General features: G+C 40.1%; 1 protein-coding gene across 1 annotated transcript in view; it reads left to right on the top strand.

The window, feature by feature from the left end:
• The first annotated feature begins 253 nt into the window (after positions 1-253).
• Positions 254-27,706, top strand: part of CLCN1 (chloride voltage-gated channel 1) — a 45,844-nt gene continuing 18,391 nt past the window's right edge. The window contains exons 1-10 of the mRNA XM_082751943.1: positions 254-599; positions 8,802-8,955; positions 9,456-9,587; positions 11,087-11,215; positions 11,318-11,451; positions 11,781-11,858; positions 16,278-16,356; positions 19,368-19,493; positions 22,869-22,953; positions 27,171-27,272. Of these exons, the coding sequence (XP_082608069.1) occupies positions 393-599; positions 8,802-8,955; positions 9,456-9,587; positions 11,087-11,215; positions 11,318-11,451; positions 11,781-11,858; positions 16,278-16,356; positions 19,368-19,493; positions 22,869-22,953; positions 27,171-27,272 (1,226 nt within the window). The 5' untranslated portion in view covers positions 254-392. The remainder of the gene's footprint in view (positions 600-8,801; positions 8,956-9,455; positions 9,588-11,086; positions 11,216-11,317; positions 11,452-11,780; positions 11,859-16,277; positions 16,357-19,367; positions 19,494-22,868; positions 22,954-27,170; positions 27,273-27,706) is intronic.

Below are 27,706 nucleotides of genomic sequence, written 5' to 3'. Positions count from 1 at the left end.
CCCTCCCCCTTCCCCTTCCTTCTCCTTCAGGAGTTCCCCTCTTACCCACACCTGATATTCAATCCTGGTAGAGTTAGTGCCTTTTGCTGAGATCAGACCTGGCACTGGGGAATCATGTGACAGAGGAAGGTTGCTATAAATATAGTTAAACCCTGCAATCACTGCCTTTGGTCAGGAGGAGGAGAAAGTGAGAGAGATTCGAGGAGGAGGAGGAGGAGGAGGAGGAGGAAGAAGAGAAGGAGGGCCAGAGAAAAAGGGAGAGCAGGAACAGAACAAGTCAGAGTGGTCTGATGAGATAAAGAAAGGAAGAAAGGAACAGAAGAAAGTACAGAGGCTATTCTCTGGCTAGACCATGAGGTGGTTCTAGGTAAGGACCAGAGAGGCAGCTGAGCATGAGAAAGAGTAGAGACATGGAGAGCTCAGACAGTATGACGCAGGAATCCAGATCGAAGTCAGCTTTGTGGGGGGGCACACCGCAATACGACTATGTCTGCTTTGAGAAATGCACCCATTACGGGATACCCTTGGAGGCAGGACGCGAGGCCGGGGGGACAGGGGACGACCTGCACTACCTGGAGAACTCCCTCAGCCACCCACAGGTAGGGCTGGACATCTGGGATATTTGTGGCAGCTCAGGTCTCACTGGGATCACATAGGCTCCTGGGGCTCCTAGAATGGTGCTGTAGAGATCATGTCCCTCTCTATTCCCAATCCTACCAACTCTCCCTTTTTCTTTTTGACTTCCAGATAAGGCATTGATTTTCAAGGTCTTGCTTAGAATTTTGAATGAAATCAGCATTTCAAGTCACGGATTATTTCCATCTGCTATGACCACAAAGTTAGAATGGGCAAGCTGGGATGGGGAAAATCAGTCAGATCAGTAATGTACATGTAAATGCAAAGAGAAACTGCACCTGCCTTCAGATGCATAGTGATATTAAGTAGAGCAGGAGAAGAAATAAAAACAAAGAGAACAGTGATGTATATAGATGGGTATCCATTTGCACAGCTGTATGGACAGTCATGCAGAGCTCTGTTTTGAACAGAGAGTAAATCAAGCTTGCAGACCCATGCATGTATAATGGTAGTTTCAGTAGCTCCTCTAGGAGCTGTGAGGGATTTTCTAACCTTTAAGCTTGATCTGACTCTCACTCTGGTTCATACAGATAGTGGCTCAGAAAAATATCTATTACATTGATGTACTCTGGTTAAGACTTCTTGTTTCATTGCCCTCTGTATCTCCTTTACCTCTCCATTTGGGACAGCCTTCTGCAAAGAGGAGGTTTTACAGCAGAGTCCTGGTGTCTTATTTCCTACCAGTCTACTCAGACTAAGCTGACATAAAAGGTCTTGGAGCAATGTAGGATTTGGTCCAGTGACGAGAGGGAGAGAGAATGTGTGAATGTGACACTCATACAGGGAAAATATGAGTGGAAGTTTCTCAAATACCCCTACACAAATAATTAGGTCAGTGACTGAGGGATGGTAGAGATAACTGATTAATATCATTAATATGATTAATATCCCTAATAATTTTGTGAGCCAGTGATAGGACAAAAGACACATTTGTCACCAAGAAAATCTCTTCCAATAGATTAGCATCCTGACAAGGATTGCATATGCCATGTTGCAAAAGACGGAAATCAGTGCCATGGCCATACCCAAGAATTTCTCTTCTGAAACTGTCTAAAACATCTGAAAGTTTGCAAATGTTTCCTCTACCAAACTGTTCCAAAACCATTCCTTGTCTGATTCAGATGCAACACCCCAAACTGGTAGGTGTCCGGATGGAGGCCTGACTTGAGTAATTCATGCTTTATTTACATTAACACAAAGCAATGGTTTGGCTGCAGTAATCACCCTAGCAGGGTAAGAATGGGGACATGATGTGATAGAGAGGTGCATGCGCCCCGCTAGAGCTGAGCTCCCGCTGGTGAGTGGATTATGCCAGGACACCGAGTCTAAGAAATATGCCCATTTCGTTACAGGAACCATTACAGAATCAGAATCATAGAACGGTTTGAATTGGAAGGGACCTTAAAGATCATGTAGTTCCAGCTCCCTTCCACTAGGCCAGGTTGCTCAAAGCCCCATCCAACCTGGCTGTGAAAGCCTCCACAGATGGGGCATGCACAGTTTTTCTGGGCAGCCTGTTCCACTGGCTCACCACCCTCATAGTAAAGACCTTCTTCCTTATATCTAGTATAAATGTACCCCTTTTTAGTTTAAAGCCATTTCCCCTCGTCTTATCACAACACTGCCTGATAGAGTCCCTCTGCAGCTTTCCTATAGGCCCCTTTTAGGTATTGGAAAGCCCCTATAAAGTCTCCCTGGAGCCTTCTCCAGGCTGAACAACCCCAACTCTCTCAGCCTGTCTCCATAGGATAGGCACTCCAGCTCCTTGATCATCTTTGTGGCCCTCCTCTGGACTCGTTCTAATAGACCCATGTTCTTCTTGTGCTGGAGGCCTCAGAGCTGAATGCAGTACTCCAGGTGGGGTCTCATGAGAGCAAAGTAGAGGGGGAGAATCACCTCCCTCAATGTGTTGGCTGCACTTCTTTTGATGCAGCCCAGGATACAGTTGGCTTTCTGGGCTGCAAGTGCACATCACCAGCACATATCAAGATTCTCATCAACCAACATCCACTCCCCTACCCACCCCGTTCTTCTCCTCAGGTCTGCTCTCAATCAATTTCCCACCCAGCCTGTATTTGCGCTTGGGTTTGCCCTGACTGAGATGTGGGTCCTTGCACTTGGCCTTGTTGAACTTCAAGAGGTTCGCACAGGCCCACCTGTGCGAACCTCATGCCTGTCCAGGTCCCTCTGGGTGGTATCCATTCCCTCCAGCATGTCATCTGCACCACACAGCTTGGTGTCATTGTCAAACTTGCTGAGGGTGCACTTAATTTCACTGTCCATGTCACCAACAAAGATGTTAAATAGTGCCAGACCCAATACTGACCCCTAAGGAGCACCACTAGTTACTGATCTCCACCTGGACATTGAGCCATTGACCACAAACAACTCTTTGAATGTAACCATACAGCCAACTCCTTACCCACCAAGTGGTTCATCAAATCATGTCTATCCAATTTAGAGACAAGGATATCATGGAGGGCAGTGTCAAATGCTTTACACAAGTCCAGGTAAATGATGTCATTTGCTCTTCCTCTATGCACCAATGCTGTAACCCTGTCGTAGAGGGCCACCAGATTTGTCAGGCATGATCTGCCCTTAGTGAAGCTGTGTTGGCTGTCACCGGTCACCTCCTTATTTTCCATGTGCCTTAGCATAGCTTCCATGAGGATCTGCTCCATGATCTTGCCAGGCACAGGTGTGAGACTGTCTGGCATGTAGTTCCACGTGTCTTCTTTTTTTCCCTTTTTAAAAATGGGTGTTATGTTTCCCCTCTTCCAGTCAGTGGCAACTTCACCAGACTGCCATGACTTCACAAATATGATAGTGTGAGAAAAAATCTGCAGCCAATAATCCAGGCTCAGTGAAGTAGCATTTTTATTCACGATTGCAGTGGTGGGCATCCTGCAAGCAGGAGCACACAGCAGAAGCATCTCATAGCCCTAGGTCCCCTATTACCTGAAGCTTGATTCCTCCCCTGTTTCCTCATTGGCTGAGTACTACAGGTTCACAGACTACCTGATGCTTGTTACTATGCCCTGTATGTACAATTTTATTTGTCCAACCTTTAATTTCTCCTTTCTTTGGGGGAGGTAAAGGGAGGGGGGAGACTGGAGGGGCCCGTGATTTTGTAGCTTCTTGATTTTGCTGATTCCGCAACTGCTTGTCTTGATTTTCTTAGCCATCCTCCTTATTTTGAGACAGTGGAACCTTCCACTGTCCCCTTATCTGCTTAACATACCCCCCACTGTTATGCCTGCACAGTCACTTTTGAATATGCAGTGTTAGTGGAATTTTCCGCTGCAAAAACACAACTTTAATTCTTACAATGGACAGTGTCTTAGCAACAACATCTGCCAGTTCCCTCAGGACCCATAGATGTATCTCATTCCTCAGTTGGCATACACAAAAATATACCAATTTATATGTATCCACCCCACACACTATTCCCATATGACTAACACCAGTCTCACAAGCTGGCACAGATGACATAGTGAGGCAGTAAAACCTACCTCCATGCTCTTGCTGCCTGGCACTAGGGTTTCTTTGTATTCATCTCCAGAGACATGCCAATCAATGCATGTAGACAATCTCCAGCACAAACAAGCAGACCATCAAATGCATTCCCATACTTGTCTTCAGGAAGTAACATCCCCAACAATTATGCATTTGTGAACAGAATTTTCAATCTTGAAAATAGAATGCCATATTTATAGTTTTACTGAAATATGCTCTAAAATACGGTTATATAAACAATCACGTATTTACGCATATAGATTTAAGTATGAAACCTTGTATACAGGAATCAGTTACTATCTGTCTTCAGGAAGACAGACATTCACCATTTTACTGAAAATATGCCCTAAAAATCCTGTTATATAAACACATATTTACACATGTAGGTTTATGTACGAAACTTTGTATGCAGGTATATAGCTGTAAAACAAGACTTCCTGTGCATATGTGTATTTTGCTAGCTATTAATGCACATGCAACTAAAGTATAAACATTCATACTATTGTACACATCTTGTAAAAACATGCACACGTTATTAACATGACAAGCAACAAGCTGTGCATGCTTCCATCCATTTCCATGTAGAATACCCACAAAGACTTTTTTCCTCACTATGATGTGAAAAAATGGTAGAGAGAGATTTTGGTTCTGTTGTGTCAATTTCTGGTGCTAGCTATTGCCTTCTGTTTTATACGTAGGATGGAAGCTGTTTCAGACAGGATTTGTGATTTGATTGGGCTTTCTCAGGGCAAAGAACAGTGGAAACTTGGTCTTCGGCCTGGGATCTTCTGATAATAGATAGTCAAAAATAATATAGTAGATAACATAAAATAATAATTGGTAATTATAATATATACACAGTTTGGTGCAAATAAGATAACAGTAGATATATATTAGATGATATAATACACAGTGATGAAAAATTACATTCTTGTACATTGTAGGGTTTTGTTTTCTTTCTGCATGAGAAATAAGAGCCTTTCCTCAAGCAGTTCAAACCAGTGAAGTATTTAGAAGATACATTATTTGTGCCTGTAGAAAGGGTGTTAATGGCAGAGAGTGCCCTCAGCAATACACAGATGGGTGTGGTAAGAGGGGTGTGTAATGATTATTTTGGCAATGCAGTATTACAGAGTAACAGACTTACATAAAGATGTAGGTGGGAAAGGATCTCTGGAGGCGGTCCTTGGTGGGTTGCTAATTTCAGTTTCCCTTCCCCAAACACAGATCTTACTGAACCTACCACTGAGACCTCTACCCGACTTCTCAGACACAGACCTGCAGAAAGATGTGGGTGGGAAGGGACTTCTGGAGGTCTCTAGGACAATACCCTGCTCACTGCAGGGCTCACTACAAGGTTGCAGGTTGTCCAAGCAAGTTCTGAAAATCTCCAAGAAGGAAGATATGGGATTCTAGGACTGGAGTATGCTGTGGAGAACATATTGTTGAGTCTGAATGGCATGAGAAATAACTTAGGCTTTGGACCGAGAGGGGAGTGCAGTTTTAAGTGGGTGCTGAGCATCAGAATAGCTCACAGAAAATTTTTGAGACTGGTGTTGTACATATTTTTCCTCTGAGATTCTGTGTATCTTTTCCTCAGTTATGTAGGCAATGAAACTTCTCCATCTTTTTGGGGAAGAGAAACCTGCTGTTTTTATGTAAAACCTTCCTCCCTGAAAATGAATGATATCTGTGTTGTGCTTTCTCCCTGGATTGTTTTTTGTTGTTCCTCTCTCTCTCTCTCTCTCTCTCTCTCTCTCTCTCCCAACAGTATTTACACCTTCTGTTGTTTTTGTTTGTTGTTTTTTTGTTTGTTTGTTTGTTTTGTTTTGTTTTTGTTTTTTCACCATTCTCATGTTCTCACTCAGAATTTAGCCAATCTAGACATAATAGTACCTTTTCTGGCTCAACTGTCTAGGTGATAATTGATATCTTTTAAAATTCTTTCCAGTTTTTGTGGTGCTCAGAAACCCCATGTTCCTTGTGTCGGAGAGGTAGCATCAGAAGAACAGGACAGTGTAAGCACTACCATGTTGCAGTTTTAGTTTTATATGTCTACTAATGGAAAGAATATTTCTTGCCTAATGTCATTTTTCTAAAAGGTCATCCTCTGATTATTTTGATTCTTTCTCTGTCCCATAATTGCCTACAATCTGAAATAGTGCCAGAGTCCCAGAGAAACAAAGCATATGTTTCAAGCACTCTTTAAGTGAGTTGAGACTAATCTGTTCTCCAGGACAAAACTTTCAGCTTTGTGTCCTGAGACTAGTTCCTTTTCTTCCACATCCTGAGTCTGTCATTTTCCAGCCAGAAAGGATCAGTAAACTAGGATATGATATGAGGACTTTTACCGTTCATACTACTATATTGTTATGCTGTGTTCCATCTGGGCAGGTCGAAGACTCTAATTTGAACATGATACTTGGCAGGGTAGTTCATAGTTTGGTTTAAATTCACAGTTTGGATTAAGCACTGTTTGGTGTAAACTCATCCCTCATGAGCATGTAAAGGAAATGAAACATTAGTTAAGGTGATATAATGATGCATTTAACTAAAATCTGTTAGTGCTTGGCATTGCTGGCTGAAATAGACACAGTTAGAGAAACAAGAAGTCTGCTATTTAGGACTGGATTCTATATGTGATAGCTTACCCTGTATATGATGGCTGGCAAGTCCTTCAAACTGGTGTTTCACTTTCCTGTGTATATTATGGGGATCAGAGCATGGCCATACTTCAGTGGTAAGAGTATGTATCACTTTATTTGTCTATGCTGCTTTGATAATAATGGGGTTAATAATTACATTAAAATATATCAGTTTCCAATCCAGTTACAGTTACAGGATAATTTAGAAAGCCTAGATGTGTGTTCTGTGGAAAAAAAAAAAAAAGAAAAAAAAAAAAAAAACACTACAGATTTTAAAGGGAGTTATTGCACATGATTCAAGTGTCTATTGAGACACAAAGAAGAAGGTTTTGTCCTGGAAAACAAATTAGTCTCAACTCACTTAAAGAATGCTTGATACATATGCTTTGTTTCTCTGGGACTCTGGCACTATTTCAGATTGTAGGCAATAAACTACTCAGGATTTTCAGTCATATTTGATATCTAGAAATACAGTAACTCAGAGAAGCTGGGGAATTTCTATCCTTTGAGATGCTTAGGACTTGCCCAAACAAGGTCACCAGCAGCCTGATCTGTCTTTGGAGTTAGCTTGCTATGAGTTGAGGACTGGATGAGAAACCCCAAGAGGTGCCTTACGGCTTTAACCTTTCTGTGAGTCTCTGAGTCTATCTGATCTCAAATTCTCTTACAAATAAGTCAGCTGCATTATCCCCATTCTACGGATGAAGTTTCAGTTCATGGAAATCCCAAATGAATAGGAGAAATATCTCCTATGTTACTTAGAAAGGAGGAGAAGCAAAGCTGTCAAACAGAAGTACCTCCTAAGCACATGGTAGTGCTCCATATCTCTCATATGCACAGTCATTCTCCAGCTGAAGTGTCTAATTTTGCTGACTTTCCTCCTGCCACCAAAAATCTTTGAGAAGCAGATGTTATGCTGGGTAGGAAGCAGAAAGTCATGTTCTAGCAGGTGGGAAGTGCCTAGATCACAGGCCCAGCATCAGGTAGGAACCTGAGCTCTAGAAAAGTCAAAGTTTGCTCATTGAATGACATATGAAGAGGAGAGATATTCTCAGCTTTTCAAATGCACATCTTTCCCATCTACACCATGAAAGAATGAGGGAGAATAGCTGCTCCTGGGTGAATCTGATAAACAAAGAAGTGGGCATTGCCAGTATCTTTCACATTTCCTTGAGTTTTCTTTTTTGACAAGCTGGCACAACTGTCAAGTTTACTACAGATCCATGTATGAAATGTCATTGGTAAGCTCATGTAGCTACTTATGCATTGCATATTACCAAATGCATTTCAAGATTAGTATTTTATGACAAAGACTAGATTAGGTAGTTATAAAATTCACATGAGTTGGAGATACCTGGGGATTTGGTAGGATGGTTTGGGTAAATAATGGGATGTATGTGGTACCGTCTGATATTTCTGAGCTACTGCTGCTGCTTTTCTACTGCAGGCATCATTAGTGGCTGCATGCCCTGCTAAGCATTCCTTGGCAGCAGGATGAACAGATGCAGGCCATTCCTGCAACCTATTTGGTAGTGTGATACCTCTCTAAACCTTCAGAGTTGTTTTGCAGTGCTGCTGAAGTATATGAGATAACTCAAAGGCTGGCAGCCTCATGTGAACTATTTTGACCTTCTTTTTTGCTTCCAGAAAGTCTGATCAATCTCTTTCCCTTCAGACCCAAGCCTGCTCTTTCTGATGGTGTTACAAAGCAACTAGTATTGTGATCATAGCTTTTCGCCACCCCCCCCAGAAAAAAAAAAAAAAAAAAAAAAAAAAAAAAAGATGCAATGAGAAAAGGAAAAAAATAAAGAAATATGTATATATAAAGAAAAGAAGCTGCCTCTGTCTGCTCTGTCTGACACTTTCTGTGTCTCTGTCTCCCTGCCTGGGTTCATTTAAGTCTGCACCTACGACTGTTAGTAGGTATGTCTTTTCATCTTTAATGATATTTGTGAAGGAGCATTTGCCTTACCTTTTCGTCTCTCTTGCTTTCTGCTCTTCTAGCTTTATGGCCAATACACAGACCAGATAACTGACTTTGCAGAGAAGGAGGCAGCAAAACTACTGAATACGAGGCAGAGCCAAAAGAACAAGGAAAGACCCCTGAAACGTCAGAGTCAAGTAGATATAAAAGAAGAGCACTATTCCAAATGTCAAGGTGGGAACAATTTATCCGTGATTACTCTGTGAACAGATATTGGGAGGACCAGCCAGAGAGATGGAATTTAAGCAAGGCAAAAAGACAAGGAAACTTTGACAGGAGAGAAGTAGAGAAGAAAGGAAAAGGAATCACATTGGATTTAAAAGAGATTTGCATGTCAACTTTCACCCTAGGATTAACCAAGATCTCTTTGGAAAAAAGACCAGTTCCAAATTTAATCTTTTCTCCGACAACAGATCTCTATAACAGGAGGAAAAGGACTTTAGCTGCTAGTGTACAAGATGTTAAATTAAGCACTCCTCCCCCCCTCATTTTTAGTATTTGAAAGTTCAAAGAATTTTGCAAGACTGTAAGACTGTAATGGTCCTTCAACACCAAGCCCAAACAAATCATTACCATAGACATTTTTCAGCATAGGAGAAAAGAGTTCTTTGCATAGGAGATACAGGCTTCATCTGTGTTGCCTCAGTTTTTCTGGTTCACTCTTCCCTACACAGCCTGTGCTAGACGCATCCAGAAATACATCACCAGGAAGCTTGGAGAGGACTGGATTTTCTTGGTTCTGTTGGGACTGGTCATGGCGTTGGTGAGCTGGGGAATGGACTATGCCAGTGCAAAGAGCCTACAGGGTGGGTCTCATTCAGGTGTTGCAAAAGTATAAATGGTATGAATGTTTTACAAAGCCTTGTGACCAACATTCCTCCTCCTTTAACATCAGTGTCCCATCTTCACCCCCCAGCTGCCTAGGAAGTTACTTGCAACACAGTAGAGAAAAGGTTAGCTAGGAAAAGCTTCTTTAAAGGGATCATAGGCAAAAATTTGGAAGTGTAAGTGGGAAGGGAACAAAAGATATGTGTATGAGCAAAAGACAACCCATTATTCTTACTCCCTTTCCTTCCTGCTCTCTTGTATGTGTAGGGGCACAGGGAGATGTCAACTCTACTTCTGTTATACTGGCTCCCATCTTCCTCAGGTCTGCTGAGCATGTGTGGGTGGGAAGGGAAAGGGGTCCTTAGATGCCCACCTGATACTGTGTTTTTGTGTTGTTATTTTTTTTCCCGTTTTTAACTTGATTATTGTTCCCAATTTTTATTTATATGGTGTTCTGCAGTTTTCTGCTACCTGGTCCCATAGTGCTCTTTTCTTAGGTATTTTTTTTCACAAAGATTTCCTAATCACTGGGTAATATTCCTTCTCTGCAACTGTCCTGTTGTTCCTGTCCCCTTTGCCAGCTATAACAATTACATGATCTTTCAGTGTCCCTTCCCCCCATATCTGTGCACACACATACAACATTGCCCTCATCCTTTTAATTCCAGTGTTCCTTTGTCCTTAGCCTTAGTGCCCTAGTCCCAACCTGCACACACACACACCAAATCCTTTCCTCTCAGTGCTCTTTGCTGCTGGTGTCCACCAGACACTGTACTTCGACAAAGCTCCCAACATCTCCTCAGCCCAGTGTTCCTTCCTTTATGTCTTCCCCACATACCAGGCTTACCCTGTTGATCTCAGAGGCCCCTTGCTCTTTATACTTCCTGCAAGTGAATTATTTGGATTCTTTGTTTTCTCCCTGGGCAGTTCACGCTGTTGGACCCAACTATGCAGCAGTACCACTGCTGTTTTAACAGTTGGCACCATTCCCTTCATGCTGATGCTCTAGAAGGCAAAGCATAAGCACGACTTCTAAGGTAGATTTTAAGAAGGAACAAATTTTCCTGGGACTGAGATGGAGGAGAGGACACTAGCTGTTAGTGGACCACTTATGGTCCCCCAGCTGCAAAATGAGAAGACCCTGCATGGAAATTCACCCTCACAAGTGCAAAGTAATGCACCTCTTCTAATGCCACATCATGGCACAGGTATTAATAGTGTCTAAGAGCAGAGGACCACTTCTATTCATTCCTGCAGAATGCGTATATTATTTGGGATCTTGTACTTAAAATGCAATAAGGCTTTACCCCACCTAACCTATAAAATTAGGATTTATAGATAGCATTTCTCAGAAAAAAAAAAAAATAGATTGGACAGGTTTGGCAGGTGTGTGCTTTTGATTGTGATTCTTTAATGTTTATCAGCCTGCTTGGAGCAGCTGTGGTTAATGACAACTTTTTTGTTTGTTTATCTACAGCCTACAAGTGGATGTACAAAGAGCTACACCCGAATATTCCTATGCAGTATCTGGCATGGGTCACATACCCACTTGTTCTCATTCTGTTTGCGGCCATTTTCTGCCACCTCGTCTCTCCACAGGCTGTTGGTGAGGGCAGAAGGCATGGCATAATTGGTTTATGTCTGTCTCTTTTTCTTACTCCATTTGCTTGTGTGTTTTCTACATCCTCTGCTCTGTTGCTGTTTTCAGGGTCTGGGATCCCAGAGCTCAAGACAATTATGAGGGGAGTGGTCCTCAAAGAATATCTCACTCTCAAAGCTTTTGTGGCCAAAGTTGTGGGCCTCACAGCTGGACTTGGAAGTGGCCTGCCTGTGGGGAAAGAGGTAAATATTGCTATCTTCATATGCAGTAGTGGCCAGGGTAGGGTCTAGGCAGTGGGAGGAGTTGTCTGTACAAGAAGAGTACAGACTTTTCTTTGGCACCTTTCCTCTTCACAAAGCTCTGCTCTTCCAAGCAACACCTACTTTCCTCTGGCCATTTGAAAGACTTCATATAGAAAAAATCAAAGCACTCAAGTCAGGTAGCTTTCAAGAGGAAAAAAAAAATACTGAAGAACTGTCTGTGGTGGCCAAAGAAAAATTATGAGATCTGCATCTGGTTATCAGTGACAGAGGATAACCCTCTCTTATTTTCTCTTCCTCTTCTCTTGCAGGGTCCTTTCGTGCATATTGCCAGTATCTGTGCAGCAGTACTCAGCAAGTTTATGTCAATCTTCTGTGGTGTGTATGAGGTAAGGCACATGTTTCTGCATATAGCTCTTCCACAGGCTGAACTCCTAAGACACATTGGCAGGCGACAAACCACAGAGGGAACATATGAATTGAAATGCAACATGCTGTTATAGAGCAGTAAGAGAACAGACAAAAAAAAAAGTGGTAGTGGGAGGACAAATATACAGTCAAACAACTGTGCAGGCCCAACCAGGTGTGTTACCTACCACATTACACAGAGGCTGATAAAGAATACTCATTTTACAAGTTTTCAGTCTCACAATGCTGATATGTTTCCACTGTGACCAACATCTGTGTAAAAAAAAAATAAAAAAAAATAAAAAAAACCTTCTTAAGTAGCTATAGACAAAGATCAATTTGTCTTTAAGATAGAATGTGTAAAGCATTACTAATTATAGCCACTGACACTGCCTGTAGGCTTTTGCTATTGCAGAACGGCCTCTGGAGGCTGAATGATGTATTGACTAGTTGCAAAAAAATAATACATTTAGGAATTGCTTTACCTACAAACTCCTAGCAGTAACTGGCTTTGTAATACAATAGCAGGTGCTGTTTTACTTGATCTCGTCTATGCATAAGGACCAAATCTCACTTTTGGAGACCAACGGAGTCACTAAAGACTGGACTAAAATGTACAGGGCCTGCTATTTGTAACGGCTGAATTTGCTGCTGGCTGTTGCTTTGTTTCATTGTTCTGGATCCTAACTCTTTGGCTTTGCTACCTCTAATCCCAGCATGCCTTTCTCTGGCTGCACTCTCTGTTCCAGAATGTGCACAGGCAGCTCGAACTCCTGGTGGCGGCTTGCGCAGTTGGAGTTGGATGTTGCTTCGGGGCTCCTCTTGGAGGCAAGTTGACTTCCTGTATGTGACATTTAATGTAAAACTCAGTCTCTTGCTGTGAGATCTCTTGCTCTCAAGCAGGTTCTCCATTTCTCTAGCATCACAAGTTCTTTCTTTTCTCATGTAACTGGTGGCAGTGAAAGAAAGGAAGAGCATGATCTTGCAAAGGCCACAAGAAAAGTGACAACTTCAACTTTTCTAATAAAACATCTTTGAATCACAGAATCATAAAATCATTTAGGTTGAAAAAGACTTCAGAGATCACCAAGTCCAACCATTAACATAGCACTGCCAAGTCTACCACTAAACCATGTCTGTAAGCAACACATCAACACATTTTTTGAATAACTCCAGGGATAGTGACTCAACCACTTCCGTGGGCAGTCTATTCTTTTGCTTCACAACCCTTTCAGTGAAGAATTTTTCCCTAATATCCAACCTAAACCTTTCCTGGAGCAATTTGAGGCCGTTTCCCCTTGTCTTACCACTTAGTGCTCGGGAGAAGAGATTGACGCCCACCCCACTACAACCTCCTCTGAGGTAGTTGTAGAGAGCAATAAGGTTTCCCCTGAGTATTCTTTTCTCTAGGGTAAATAACCCCAACTGCTCCTTATAAGACTTGTTCTCTAGACCTCTCACCAGCCTCATTGCCCTTCTTTGGACAAGCTCCAGAACCTTGATGTCCTTGTAATGAGAGGCCCAAAACTGAACACTGTATTCAAGGTGTGGCCTCACCAGAGCCAAGTACAAAGGGACAGTCACTTCCCTAATCCTGCTAGCCATGCTATTTCTGATACAAGCCAGGATGCTGTTGGCCTTCTTGGCCACTTGAGCATACTGCTGGCTCATATTCAGCTTGCTATCAACCAGTAGCTCCAGGTCCCTTTCAGCCAGGCAGCTTTCCAGACACTCTCCTCCCCAGCCTGTAGCGCTGCATGGGATTCTTGTGCCCCAAGTGCAGGACCTGGCACTTAGCCTTGTTGAGCTTCATACAGTTGGCCTCAGCCCATCAGTCCAGCCTATCTAGATCCCTCTGTAGATCCTTCCTACCCTCGAGCAGATCAACACTTGCGCCCAACTTGGTGTTGTCTGCAAACTTACTAAGAGTGCACCTGATCCTCTTGTCCATCTTGTTCAGTCATTTCTACCATGGACGTTGTTCAAGTTGGAGAGCCCCACACTCTATCCAGAAAATAATAAAGATGCTGTAGAGAACAGAAATGAAAAAAACTTCCCATAAGTGGCATCATCTAACAGCAGGAGATGATGACAACTGTGACAGGGAGTGATAAGATGAAAAGAAAACTACCTTCAACTGTGGACTGGAGAAAAAATATATCAGTGTAGAAAATCTGGGGCTCCCCATGTAGAAGAAGCTTGGATGGCCAAGAAGATGGTTGGGAGGCTGGAGTAATGATGTATGAGGAAGGCTAAGGAAGCTGTTTTTGCTCAGTGTAAAGGAGAAAAGGCTAAAGGGGGGTTGTCTCACTGGTGTCATCAACCACCTAAAGGGGGATTTTAAATAAGATTAAGCCAGGCTCTTTTCAGAGGGGCACAGTGGAAGCGGAAAGGGGTACAACTTGCAACAAGGGAAATTCTGACCATGTATAAGGAAGATGTTCCCCTCCCCCAAGGGTGGTTCACCAATGGCATGGATGCCCATGGGGTCTAGAGAATCTACACCTTTGGAGATGTTCAGGACTTACCTAGACAAGATCCTGAGCATTCTGACTGACTCTTGGAGTTAGGACATCACTGAGCAGGGAGTTGGAGAATCTTCTAGAGATACCTTCCAGGCTAAAATTTGCTGTGAGTCTGTGACAATTCAGTGTGTGAATTTTTGCAGCCATAGTTGGGTTCCTTTTAGTAGAATCACACCAAATTGCAGAATTTGATTTTCATTACCTGGGAGTCATGTAATCTTTATCTGACCTTAGTCCAGGATATGATTTGCTACTATACATCATATTGCCAAAGGAATATAACTTTTTGATGTTGTTACTGGTGAACACCACCCTGTGTATTTAAAGAGAAACCTTCAAAATGCATTTGAAAATCCAGTCTGGCCCTCTAAAAGCAAAAGGTGCTCAGCCCTGCTTTTTCTGAGTGCACTCTGGTACTCTTTGTTTGTTCCTGTTGGTCTTTTCAGCTATTTCTATGTTGCTGCACAGCATCAGCACTCTGACATGGTGCTGGGTTTTGGGGGATACCGTATGCTATGGACTTTTCTCAGCAGTCGGTATGAATAATACCATACTGTGCTAGGATCTCTCCATCTCATACCGTTTCTTCAACACTGTTCTCATCAGGCTTTGCACTTTCAAACAGCTCTAAGCTCTACTTACCTCTTGCCATAATGCAGGCCATGTAATAAATACCGTATGTTTCAGGCTGTTAATCATCATGTTGGTAGGCTATAATATAACCCTCATACTATCTCAGATACTTTGAACTGAAACCCATCCCCATTCTGGACATGATTACATCTTAAGACCACAAAGGACTTAGAGGTGACCTGAGGCAAAGTTGTGATTATGGAAAGATTCTTAAGGCTCAGAGAATGTTCCATGCCCCTTTGTTGGGTGCACAGTCACAGCCTTGATATACTTCTTGGTTGAGGCTCAAATACCTGCTCAGGTAAGTGGGAATTCATGGCCTTTAGCCCTAAGAATTCTGCCTGGACACAGAATCCCGATGTAACACAAGCCTGCCCTCTCTCAAAACTTCAGTCTCATGGAAGATATAACAGGCTGCTTTAGGGACATGTAATACCAGAAAGTACCAAATATGCAGTTGTTTAACCCTCCTGTTCTTTATATTAGACACCAACTAGGATTTCAACAACTTGAAAAAAAGCTATCTGCTCCCTAAGGCTCTTCACCATTCTCAGGCATGTCAGGGCTCTCAGCCACTCTTCCAAATATTGGAGGAAGTAGGAGATTTTCTCCTTCCCATGTCCTCCAAAATTGTCTCAGGAGAGACCCTATATTTCATAACTTCACTGATGGCTTGTAAATTTATAATTTTAGTGATTGTCTTCACCAGCAGAGCACAATCCTTTACTACATGAGCTGCTACCTATTCATCTACCCAGGATGATAGACCCTTCAGCTGTCCACATTCTGTTGTGGATATGCATGTGTCTTGTGCATACAAACTCAGAGGGTAGGGTTTTTTTGAGGCACTGTCTGGCACATGTGCAACCTGAGATTCCCTTCCAAAGTAAAAGAGATGGAATAAAGTACACACATGTAGTCCACCCTCTGAAGAATTTTTCATGAGACGTTTATTCTACAGTGAAATGTAGTGTGCATGTTTCAATGAAAGATGAGATGCTGACTTCTCCTTGTGTCTTGAATATGTGACTCAATGTATATGCCTGTCTTGTGCAACATAGAATCAGTCCTTGAATATTTTGAAGCTGTCCAGAATGAAGAATTAAGATGTAATATTGGTGGCAGAGTTGGTTGACAGCATGTGTCCATACCTGCTAATTCTGTTGCTCATTGCTTTCTTTCCTTTTTTCTTTTTTTCTTTTTTTTTTTTTTCTTCTGTTTCTCTGTCTCTTCCACCAGTAGCAGCCATATTATTACACGGATGTCCTGACTGTGGGTTGTGCTGTGGGTGTTGGCTGCTGCTTTGGGACACCACTTGGAGGCAAGTGGCTGTTCTGTTTCCTTTTTCTCAGGTACCTAAATCCTCTCCTGCCTAGTCCTCTTCTCCTTTCCTGCACCCTATTTTTGATTTTTCATTTACTTGGAGCAAAAAGGCTTGCCATTAATGTCACCAATCTCTCCAGTTTCTCTGACACAGTCTTTTCTCCACGTTTTCAGCCTTCTGAAGGTCAAGAGGGGAAGATACTCTAGAACAGTAGTTTCCAAATTGACATGTGCACACCCCAGGGGGTGTGATAGACAGTCCATTAGGTTATGGAAAGATAATACTGAAAAGTCTATTTGTATTTATTTTCTATCTAAATAAATGAATTAAAATTAAAATTAAAAAAAAAAAAACTTTGCTAATATTCAATATACATATTGACACTGGTGGCCTCACTTGATCCATATATCAGATGGCCACATCACATACAGCATGTGAGGTGTTCTGGGTGAAGAACAGTTGTTGCTTAATGCAGAGGGCTGACAGTAATGCCCTCATTTGTTCATTTGCATTCAGTGTATTGCAATGTATTTCAGTCTATGTGCGCATGGTTGATGGATGTATGGGTTATATTGTCTAAGTTAACTAAAATAACCCTCACAAAATGGACAAGTGCCTTTAAAAGATTCCTGCAAAAAAATTGCAGATTGAAGACAATACCTATAATGTGACTATAGGCAAATTCGGAGAAAATGGCAGAGTAGGCACCTCCACCCCCAGAGTGGCCTCTTCATATGCCACATTATGAGGTAAAAATCATAGAATCATAGAATCATAGAATATCCTGAGTTGGAAGGGACCCTTAAGGATCATCAAGTCCAACTCTCGACACCGCACAGGTCTACCCAAAAGTTCAGACCATGTGCCTAAGTGCACAGTCCAATCTCTTCTTAAATTCAGACAGGCTCGGTGCAGTGACCACTTCCCTGGGGAGCCAGGGAAATGGTCACAATCTCATCAGGTCTGACAAGAAGCTGACCAAAATAAGTAAATAAATAATAAAGAAATTAAATTATCAAGAAAACTATTTGAAATATGGCTTTAAATGCACCATTGTTAATGATGTATTTTGTGCATTGACATGTAAGCCATCAACAGCATGAAGCTATCAGAATTAGCAAGACATTTAAAAACTAAGCATCCAGAATGTGAAGACAAACCTCTACTGTTTTTTCAGCGATTTTTCAGGCTATGCATTACTCGCTCCAGTACTTCACAAAATCTCACTAAACTTAATGATAATTTTTAGAAGTCTTTTTTTGAGGTTTCTGACTTCATAGTGAAAGATGAAAAGCCACATCCCACTGGGGAAACACGTTCTTCCTGCCAGAGTAAAAAATGTCTGGCATAATGCACAGAAAGCAATATCACAAGAAATTAAAATGCACTCCTTTGTCAGCAAATACTGTTGAAAGACACAGAAAACATTGCTGAAGATTTGAAACAACAAGTATCAGAACAAATTATGGAGTGTGGGAGGCTTGCTATGCAGCTTGATAAAAGTACAGATGTTTCTAATGTGTCTGTTTATGGTATTTGCTAGATTCTGTTTCAACAGTGAAATACATGAAGAAAAGATCTACTAGAGAAGATATATTCTCAACAGTAAAAGACTTCTTTCATAAAAGCAATATTTTATGGAAGAACTCTATGTAACCACTGATGGAGCAGCTGCCTTGACTGGAATAAGAAAAGGATTCTACTGTGCGTTTACAAAGACAGTACTCCACACAAAATTCATTCACCGCATGGTTCAGAGGCAAGCTATTGCAGCAAAGAAATGAGAGCCAGACTACACAAATGGGTGCATAGAAATGGGAGCTAGAAGTGCACGACCTGTCATCGATGTGGTTAAATGTGGTTAATATCATAAAAACAAGACCTTAAAATAGTAGAATCTTTACAATAGTTTGCAGTGAGATGGGGAATGACCACAAAAATCTTCTACACCACATAAAGGTTCACTGGTTATCTCATGGAAAAGGGTTTAAAAGAGTTGTCAAATTTAAAGACTAGTCACACATTTTTATTTTATTAAAAAAAAAAAAATGGTGTTCTGAATTTGCTGGCCTTTTCTGTGATGAGAAGTGGCTGTCAGTTTTATGCTACCTAGCACATAATTTTGGAAAAATAAACACACCTAATCTGTCCCTTCAAGGTGAAAGTGACATTTTAACCATGAGTGAGAAAGAAGTGCTTTTCAAAAGAATATTGTACCATTGTGGAGATTTTGTGGTTTTCTTGTTGAAAATTATTTGGGTCACCTATAAAAATTCTTATACTATATATGTAAAAAACTTGGAAACGAAATTTTCTAACACATTTTAAAGTCTTCCAAAGGAACATTTCAGTGGATTTTGAACTCATTTGTTAAAGATATAAAAATGCAACATCTTCCAATTAGTTTGCAACAACTGATTGACATCAGGGAAGATGGAAATATACTAGCCAGATTTCAGCACAAACCTTTGCTTAAGTGGTAAATGGAATTGAAAAAAATGAATATCATGATTTAGTAAGTGCAGTGAAGGATGCCCTTCTTCCCTTTCAATCTTCAGCAGCATATTTTTCAGCTCTGACAACCATTAAAACCAAGTACTGAAATAAACTGAACTTAGAACTAGACCTTTGAATCACTGTATCACAAAGAGTTAAACCAGGAACAAAAAGCTTTTGTGAGAACAAAAAGCTTTTTGTACCATTAATGAATGAAATAAATTTTTCTTAAAATATTCTCTATTTCATCATCTTATCCCTTTTTTTATTATTTTTGTGTATGCTTTATAATGTACCCAATATGTTAGTACAGTAGGACATGTTTATAATTTATAAATAAATATACATATACCAAGGTACATACTCAAAAATATTTTACTGATAGGATACGTGATCAAAGAAGTTTGGATATCACAGCTTTAGAAGACTTATTTAGAAGTCTCTCTTGTGCTTTTGGCATTACACTTCTGATTTTAACTTTTTAACTTTTCTCCCTTTCCAACTCTTTCTAGGGGTCCTTTTCAGCATTGAGGTCACTTCCACTTACTTTGCTGTGCGTAACTATTGGAGAGGTTTCTTTGCAGCTACCTTTAGTGCCTTCATTTTCCGAGTCCTTGCTGTTTGGAACAAGGATGCAGGTAAGCTAAAAATCATTCTTAGTCTCTTTGTACAAATGCTGTTCTATAAATTTATTATTTTCCATCTTTCTCAAAACCATAAACTTTTAGGATGTTTGAAACTTCTGCCATGACATATAATGTCTAGCAGTATAGAAGGAAAGAGAAAGAGAAGCATGATATATCATCAAGATTATAACTATAACCTATTCCAGTGTGTTGGGTATATGACTGAAAAAATGACTGAATATGATTTCCCATCAAGTAAGAGAGTGTCTGAGGTGGGATTTTTGCATCTAGTCAGCATAACATCGAGGTTGCAAACATAGAGGTATCTCATCACAGAGGAGGTAATACCTATTGCAGTATATGTTGCTGTGGTCCACTGGAAACACCATGGTCTGCCTTAGTCATCTCTTGACTAGAAGCAAACAAAGCAAAAAGTAGTCTCAAACACTGGGATGATAGAATGATTAGGAGGCTGCAAAACTGTTGGGGTCTGACTGAAGTTCCTGAGTACTGAAAGGTCAAACAGTACTTGTTTCAACTGTAGCTCTGGTAGAAAAAAAATAAGTGTCTCAGCTGAAAGGGATGAGTGCAATACTTGTGCAGACAGAAAGCATAGAAGAAGTTTGTTCAGAAAACTGAATGAAGTTCCAGCTGATGTAGAAGACTGCTATCTCTTTGTAAACTTTGTAAATGTTTTAATAACATATATAACTCCTTTATTCTTACACTTCTGTTTTTCTGGTATGAGCTTTATGTGGTCACTTTCCTTTCTTGAAACTTAATGACTTCACAGAGTTGGATTTTTTCTGTGCTAAAACATTTTTTTGGCTTGAATACTCTACTCTCTTGATTATAGAAAGTGCCTATGTCTTTGTCTGTGAAATACTGCCTCATATTAAGGCGTATTCAACTATCAGATCTGTCAGAAGAACACCTCTCTCTGTTCTTTGCAGAGAAAGATGTAAGAAATTTGAAGCCAGATGACAGGATGCCCTATCCTTCACTTCATCTACTCTAACTCCCCTGCTGATCTCTTAAATCATTAGAAATTAACTTGATCCTGGAGCATCTTACTTATTGTCCCTTCTTCAAAATCATCCAAGCAGCTTTAACACCAATATGAATGGCTCCTTACGTTCTGCTTCAGTAGCTGACTGGGTTAAAAATTTCCATGATCAAATTGTGTATGGAAAATGATTCCTTTTCAAGGTTCTGAATTTTCATTGTCTAGATGGTCAGTATCTTTGTCCTCATATTAGAGAATTAGAAACTTTTGTCTATACCAGAAATCTGTTATTTTTATGGTCTTTCATCACGCCTGCTCTGATTTATCTTTCATGTCTTCTCTTTCTCATTTTCTTCTGAAAGTTACAAGCCCAGTCTTTTCAGTCATTGTTCATGCAACAGTTTTTATTAGGGCCCTCTCATGCGTTTTCATAATCTCTAGTCTTGTCTGCTGTCAAAAGTTATGCACTTGGCATGATGACTTGGCACTAGTTTCCTGTGTGAATACTATGATGACTCAGTTAGAATGCCTTTGTGTGAGGTAGGCTAATACATAAGTTGTGACCAATGCCTCTTTTCCTTTCGCTGTGTGTTTACAACTTCCCCATGAGGTAGCAAGAGTTAGCTATTGGAGCTTCCTTTGGCCTTCTCATTTTCAGGCTGAATATACCTAGTTCCTGCAGTCTCTTCCTATGTATCATGTGCCCCATGTCCTGGACCATCTTGGGGCTCATCACTGGACTGTCTCCAGTTTTGAAACATTTCTTTTGTTCCAGGTTTTCTAGATGTGGCCTCATCAGTGCCATATAAAAGGGAATACCTCAATTTTGTGGTTGTGCTTTTGCTGATGTGACCCAATATGTTGTTAGCCTTCATTGACACAAGGACACACATTGAACACTAGTTCCCACCAGGACCTACTGGTCTTTTTGTGCAGAGCTCTTTTTGTTGACTAGGTTCCCAGACTGTACTGATCCACCTGCCATTACAGATGCAGGACTAAATATTTGTCTTTGTTGTATTTGTGATCTTCCAACCTGTCAGCTCCTCCATGACTGAGGCCATTCTGAATGAACAGCTGTCCAGTCCTCCAGGTTATCAACCATTCCCTTCTCTCCCTTCCCAGTTTGATGTGGTCAGCAAACTCACTGGTGAGTGAGTTCCACCCTATCATCCAGGAGACTGATGAAGATGTTAAACATAATCACATCCAATATTGATCTCTAAAGAAATCCATTCAACACCACAGAGCCCTAACACGACAGTTTGCAGCCCATTACAGGTCTATTGTGACATGTATCATTACATATCTAACAAGATAAACCTTTTTTTTTTTTCTCTCTCTGAGATAGTTTCTGATCCATGATAATATTTTCCCTTTCACCATTTGATCATATGGCTCCAGAGACTCTTAATAATCTAAATTAAAAATCTTTATCTTAATAATAATATAAATAAACACAATTCCTGTTAATCTTGCTAACCCACAGAGATCTGATTAAATCATTGCTCTAAGCCTGGTCTTGTTTGGGAAAAAAAAAAAAAAAAATATATATATATATATATATGAATGTCTCTCTTAATTACCATATTATGCTAGAATTTTGCTGTTTGTTTGTTTTTCTGATTGTGCAAATAATTTCTTGATTCCAGACATGTTATTATTTATATCAATACTCATTGAGGTGCATTTCCATTCTGCACTGGATGGCCATTTGAACTTTACCTATTAGCATATAGTTATTTATTATTTCCACACTCATACCTCCAGGTAAAAGCAGGACAGCTTTCGACATCTGAGTAATTTTAGGAGTGAAACACAACCAGTGGAAGTGAGATGGAAAAAATGGAGCATAGTTGATCTTTTCCCTGGGACTCCTAAGACATTTATTCTTTTGGCACCAGGCAAAAATTGTGCATATAAGACTTTGGAGACGATACGAGTTTTGTTTCTAGAAGGCAATCACAATTGTCTGTGACAAAGCTTCTCCAGATAAGTGAGCACTGCCTGCCTCTGTAAAGAGTTTTTAAATCAGTGAGTGCACTAAGAGCTTTTACTGCCTAAAGAATGGTTGGCAGAAGAAAAGAAGAAATGGAAAGCCCTTTACAAATCTGGTGTTGTAGCTAAAAATATATGTACATTCTCTGAAAACAAATCTATACCATCAAGAGTGCTACAGAGTGCTACAGTTGCAAATGTTTAAAAATAGAGACTAACAAAATCAGAGCAGTCTGTATATCTGTAATATTGTATATAATGTCATGAAACCATACAAGGGCACATATACAACTAGTTCTCCTGTCTCTACTCCCAGTTTTCATGGTATTTAACTTTTCACATCATTGTTCCCTTTCCTTTTCTACCTCTTTCTTTTCACACAGTTACCATCACAGCCCTGTTCAGAACTAACTTTCGCATGGATTTTCCCTTTGATCTGCAAGAGCTGCCAGCATTTGCTGTAATAGGGTAAGTTCCCAAAGGATTTCAAGTAAGCTCTGATAGGAATTCTTTTGCATAACAGAATAACTGCTCTTTCATTTTCACTGAAAAGACCTCTTCTTGCTGGGATTCTTCCTTCAGCAATGGTGGCCATGTAGCACAATAGGTAAGGAATGAAACATGGATATTACCCACATTACATTTTGTTCCCATGTATCTTTATCAAAAATTAAGTTCCACAGGAAATAAAATTAAAGATTAAAATAAAAGAGGAAGTCTAATTTGGTCTACAGTATAAATGTGTATAAAAATGAGTATATATATCATGGGTATAAATTTACTGAATGGCCCTCTAGCCATTTTGAGGGCATGGCCAAATGACCTGATCCAAGTATGGCCTTTTCACTTGACAGTTATCTTCTTGAGCTTGAGCTTATGGGTCCAGACCTTGATGAGATGAAGCCAGGAGTTGGACTTGATGATCCTTATGTGTCCCTTCCAACCCAGGATATTCTATGATTCTATGATTCTAAGTCTATTTGTGAAGAAACAAAACAGCAACTTAGGTTTCTGCAATCTCCAAGCAGAAATACTATGAGAGCTTGTGTCGGCGAATAAAAGGAATTGCTTGAAATGTCAAGAATAATTTGCATCTTTATTTTCTACCTTTTGGGAACAGCTCTGCCAAGGTCAAAACTTGCTTAGTTTTGAAACCAAGGTCTAGACTTCTTTAGTTTTGATATCTAGAAAGTTATATTTAGTTTGTTAAGACCTGGTCAGTTAGTACATGCCAATGGAATGCTCTGAAAGCATACAGGAAAAACAGAGAAGAAAAAAACTCAGAGAATATAGGGGGGAATGGGACAAAACATTTATCCAGGGAGTTTCCTTTCTACAAGATCAGAAGTGGTATCCTTTCCAAGAGAAGTTGGTACACTTGATATGCTGACAAAGATAGCTTAACTGTAATCGGATCCAGTGATAACAGATAAATTGTTAAGATCAGCCATTCAGTTTTTGGTGGTGGTGGTTTGGTTTGCTTTGCTTTGCTTTGTTTGTTTGTTTTTGGTGGTGGTGGTGGTATTTGTTTGTTTTTTTGCAGTACTGCACACAGGCTATGAAAGGTGTATGAGATGGTTGTGAAATGCTTTCAAATATCTAGGTGTCCAATGTGCTATTAAAAACAAAGAGAGAAAGAGAGACACTTGTACAGTCTTGGATGAAGTCCTGATGCCAACTTGGAATGTTCTAAATTCTCTTAACATTCATTCTCAAAGTCGAGCTCCCTTTCTATTCAACATACTTCTTCACTTTCAAGTAGCACACACACACACACAAAAAAAAAAAAAAAAAAAAAAAAAAAAAGAGGCAGACTAAGCACTATAAAAAGGTAGATCTTGTTCTTCTGTTCTTCTGTGTCAGCAAATGTTGATAAGTTGCAAAATGCATGCAGAAGGAGCACCTCTATTTTATTGACAAATTGATAGCCAGGAATGGAGTAATGTACTTTTTAAAATAGTGTATTATAAAGAAACTCAATTCACTCTGCAGTTGCAGAAGGCATATTTTAACAGGAATGCTAGATAGTGCAGGCTTGAACTATTTGAGAAGCTCATTAAACAAATGTTTTCCTGTGAGCAGTTTTATATTTAGTTTTAGCTTGTTCCTATGCAATTTCAAGTAACCAAGCAGGAATTCTTCAAAATACAATTATTATTTTTTATATAAGCTAAAATCATCTTTGAATGAGATTTAGTAAAAAACTGCAGGCCATAAAACAATGAAAAATTCCATTCATTTTTAAAATGAATAGAATGAATATGTTACTTGTGTGTCAGTATTCTGTGGCTTAATTATTTGCCACATAAAATAACACTTCCTCTTACCAAATTTAAATGCACTCTTTTTTTTTTTTTTTTACTTCACTGTTGAGTATTATGTCCTATTTACCCAGGTCTAATTAAATTAGAGTATAGGAATCATAGAATGCTATACATTTTTGGCTCTATTAGGATCAGGAACGTAGGCCTAAGGAATTAGGATCATAGGCACAAGAATCATACGATCACTGAATCATAGAATAACCCAGCTTGGAAGGGACCTTGAATCCCTCAAAGGGATCATCTGGTCCAACCTTCTGTGTGAAAACGGAGCCTAGGTGGGATTATTTAACACCCTGTCCACTTGCACCTTGAAAACCTTCACTGATGGGGATTCTACCATGTCCCTGAGGAGCCTGTTCCAGTGATTGATCTCACTGTAAAAAATTTCTTTCATATATCAAGATGAAGTCTATCTCACTGCAGCTTGTACTCATTGTCCCTTGTCTTCTCAATGTGTCTCCTGGTGAAGAGAGAACCTTTGTCCTCTTTGTAGCCAACCCTTAAATACTGAAATATAGTGATGAGATTCCACCACAGCCTTCTCTTCTCCAGGATGTAAAGACCTAACTCCTTGAGTTTTTTCTTATAAGGCAGGCTCTCCAGCCCTTTGATCACCTTCATTAACGATCTCAATGATGGGGTAGAGCGGACCAGCAGTAAATTCCTGGATGACACAAAAACTGGGGGGAGTGAATGATTCACCTAAGGGCCATGCAGCCACCCAGAGGGATCTCAACAGGCTGGAGAGGTGGACTGATAATAATTTCATGAAGTTCAATGAGGAAAAGTGCAGAGTGCATTACTCATCCAGGTCATTGATAAAGGTATGGAAAGGACTGGCCCCAATACTGAGCCCTGGGGTCACCACTAGTGACCAGCATCCAACTGGATTTATCTCCATTCACCAAGACTCTCTGGGCCCAGTCACTCTGCCAGTTTTTCATCCAACGAATCAAATACATGTCCAAGCCTTGAGCAGCCACCTTCTTCAGGAGAATGCTGTGTGAAATGGTGTCAAAAGCCTTACTGAAGTCTAGGTAGAGCACATCTACAGCCAATATACCTAAAGTAAGATCAGCCTTGGTAACAGTCCCTCTAATCCTGATCCAAAGAACTCAATAGAGTTCTAATAATAGAATAGACCAATTTCAAAAAAATTAAAGAATAGACCAATAGACCAAAAAATTTAAGAATAGACCAATTTCATGGTCTCCATAGCTTACCTCCATACACTCAAACATCTTTTACATAAAGTTCAACTTCGCCTCCTCTTCCCATCCTGTCTTTCCAAAGGATAGTGGCCATGCATAGTGGTCTTCCAGTCAAGTGAGTTTTCCCATCAAGTTTGTGTGATTCCTATAACATCATAAATCTCAGACTCAACATAGAACTCCAGTTCCTCTGTTTGTTGCCCAAAATATGTGCATTGGTATGCATGCTCTTGAGGTGGCTGGGCTTAGGTTTCTTGCCTATGGAGAGAATTGGTGTGCTCAATACCCTAGTAGTGGCACTCATCTGCCCTGTTGCATCTAAATGTCATGGTTTTGGACACCACCTCACCCCCATTCCCACCCCAACTCCTACTGTGTGTTACTTCTTATATTTGATGTAGGTGTACAATTTTGCTGAATCAGTCAAACTCCTTTTCTTTTTTACTATTTCCCATTCCAACCTGATGTTTAAGTTCTGACAATACATGTCTTCAATGAGCTGTTCTTTTCCAGGCCACACTAAAATCTATCAGTCTTTCTTTGTAGATCCTAATACTGTTCCTGTCATCCAAGTATTTGAACAGTTAAAATTAGAGACAGCCACAGAAACACAAGTACTAATCAGTTCTTTGTACATTCATTCTCACTTGAACTACTAAGAAACCCTCTATTCAACAAATTGTAGCTGAGATAAAAACATTACCACACTATATTGCCTACAGAGTCATGGTTTATTCACTGTTCTTCACTGATACAGCTGTTTGTATGTATTCATGTGTATCTGTGTACATGTGCATCTGTACAAGGCATCTTTGGAAGCCTTTCTAGGCCACAGCATAGAAAAGGAAGGGAACAGCTAGAAATAAGTAGCAACCTTGCCATGTCTTGGAATTGGACATCACATCCTGACATGAGATTTCTCCATCTAAGAGGAAATTCGAGAGAAAAATCTCAGTATGTGACAAAGAAATCCAAAACCACCTCTCTCCTTTCATCAGGGAGTCAGTCTTCAAATGAGTTACTGCAGATTATGAAGTTAAAAGATGTCATAACAGATGAAGATGAAAAATATTTAAACTCAGTTTTTGGTTGGCTGTTTATTTGTTTTCTGTTGTTTGGTATGATTTTGTTTCATTTTTTTCCACTTTAGGATATGTTCTGGATTCCTTGGAGCATTTTTTGTTTATCTTAATCGTCAAGTGGTCCTATGCATCCGGCGTCATACAGCTCTAAGCCAGTTTCTCACCAAATAGTGAGTGCCTTTGAAGATGCTGTCTTTTAGAGACCAGATTTGGATACTCTACTGATATAGGATAGTAACAAATACTTTCTGGAAGCTAGTGGAACTATTTCAAATGTAAGATAGTAAAACTAAGAGAAACTGAATTTATATCACAGTAAGATATCTGCAAATATCAAAAGAAGATATTCTGATCTGGATTTTCTTCTAGATCAGCCCCAATAATTTCAAAGAGCATCTTGTTTGAAAAGGGATTCTGTAATATTTATTAAGATGACAAAGAAAACTACTGATTGGACAGGAAATGTCCAATCAATCAGAAAATCAATAATTGTGTTTCTTAAGAGGCACTGTTTTTTGTGTTTGTTTGTTTGTTTGTTTTTAATCTTTTTCTTTTTGCAAAAGAAAGAGTTAACATTTATATTTTAAGAAACTTAACTGAAATA

Source organism: Aythya marila, assembly GCF_965140915.1.
Source record: "Aythya marila genome assembly, chromosome: 1".
In the NCBI taxonomy this organism is placed as follows: domain Eukaryota; kingdom Metazoa; phylum Chordata; class Aves; order Anseriformes; family Anatidae; genus Aythya; species Aythya marila.
Note: the sequence above shows the minus strand (reverse complement) of the source record. Positions and strands in the feature narration are given on the sequence as shown.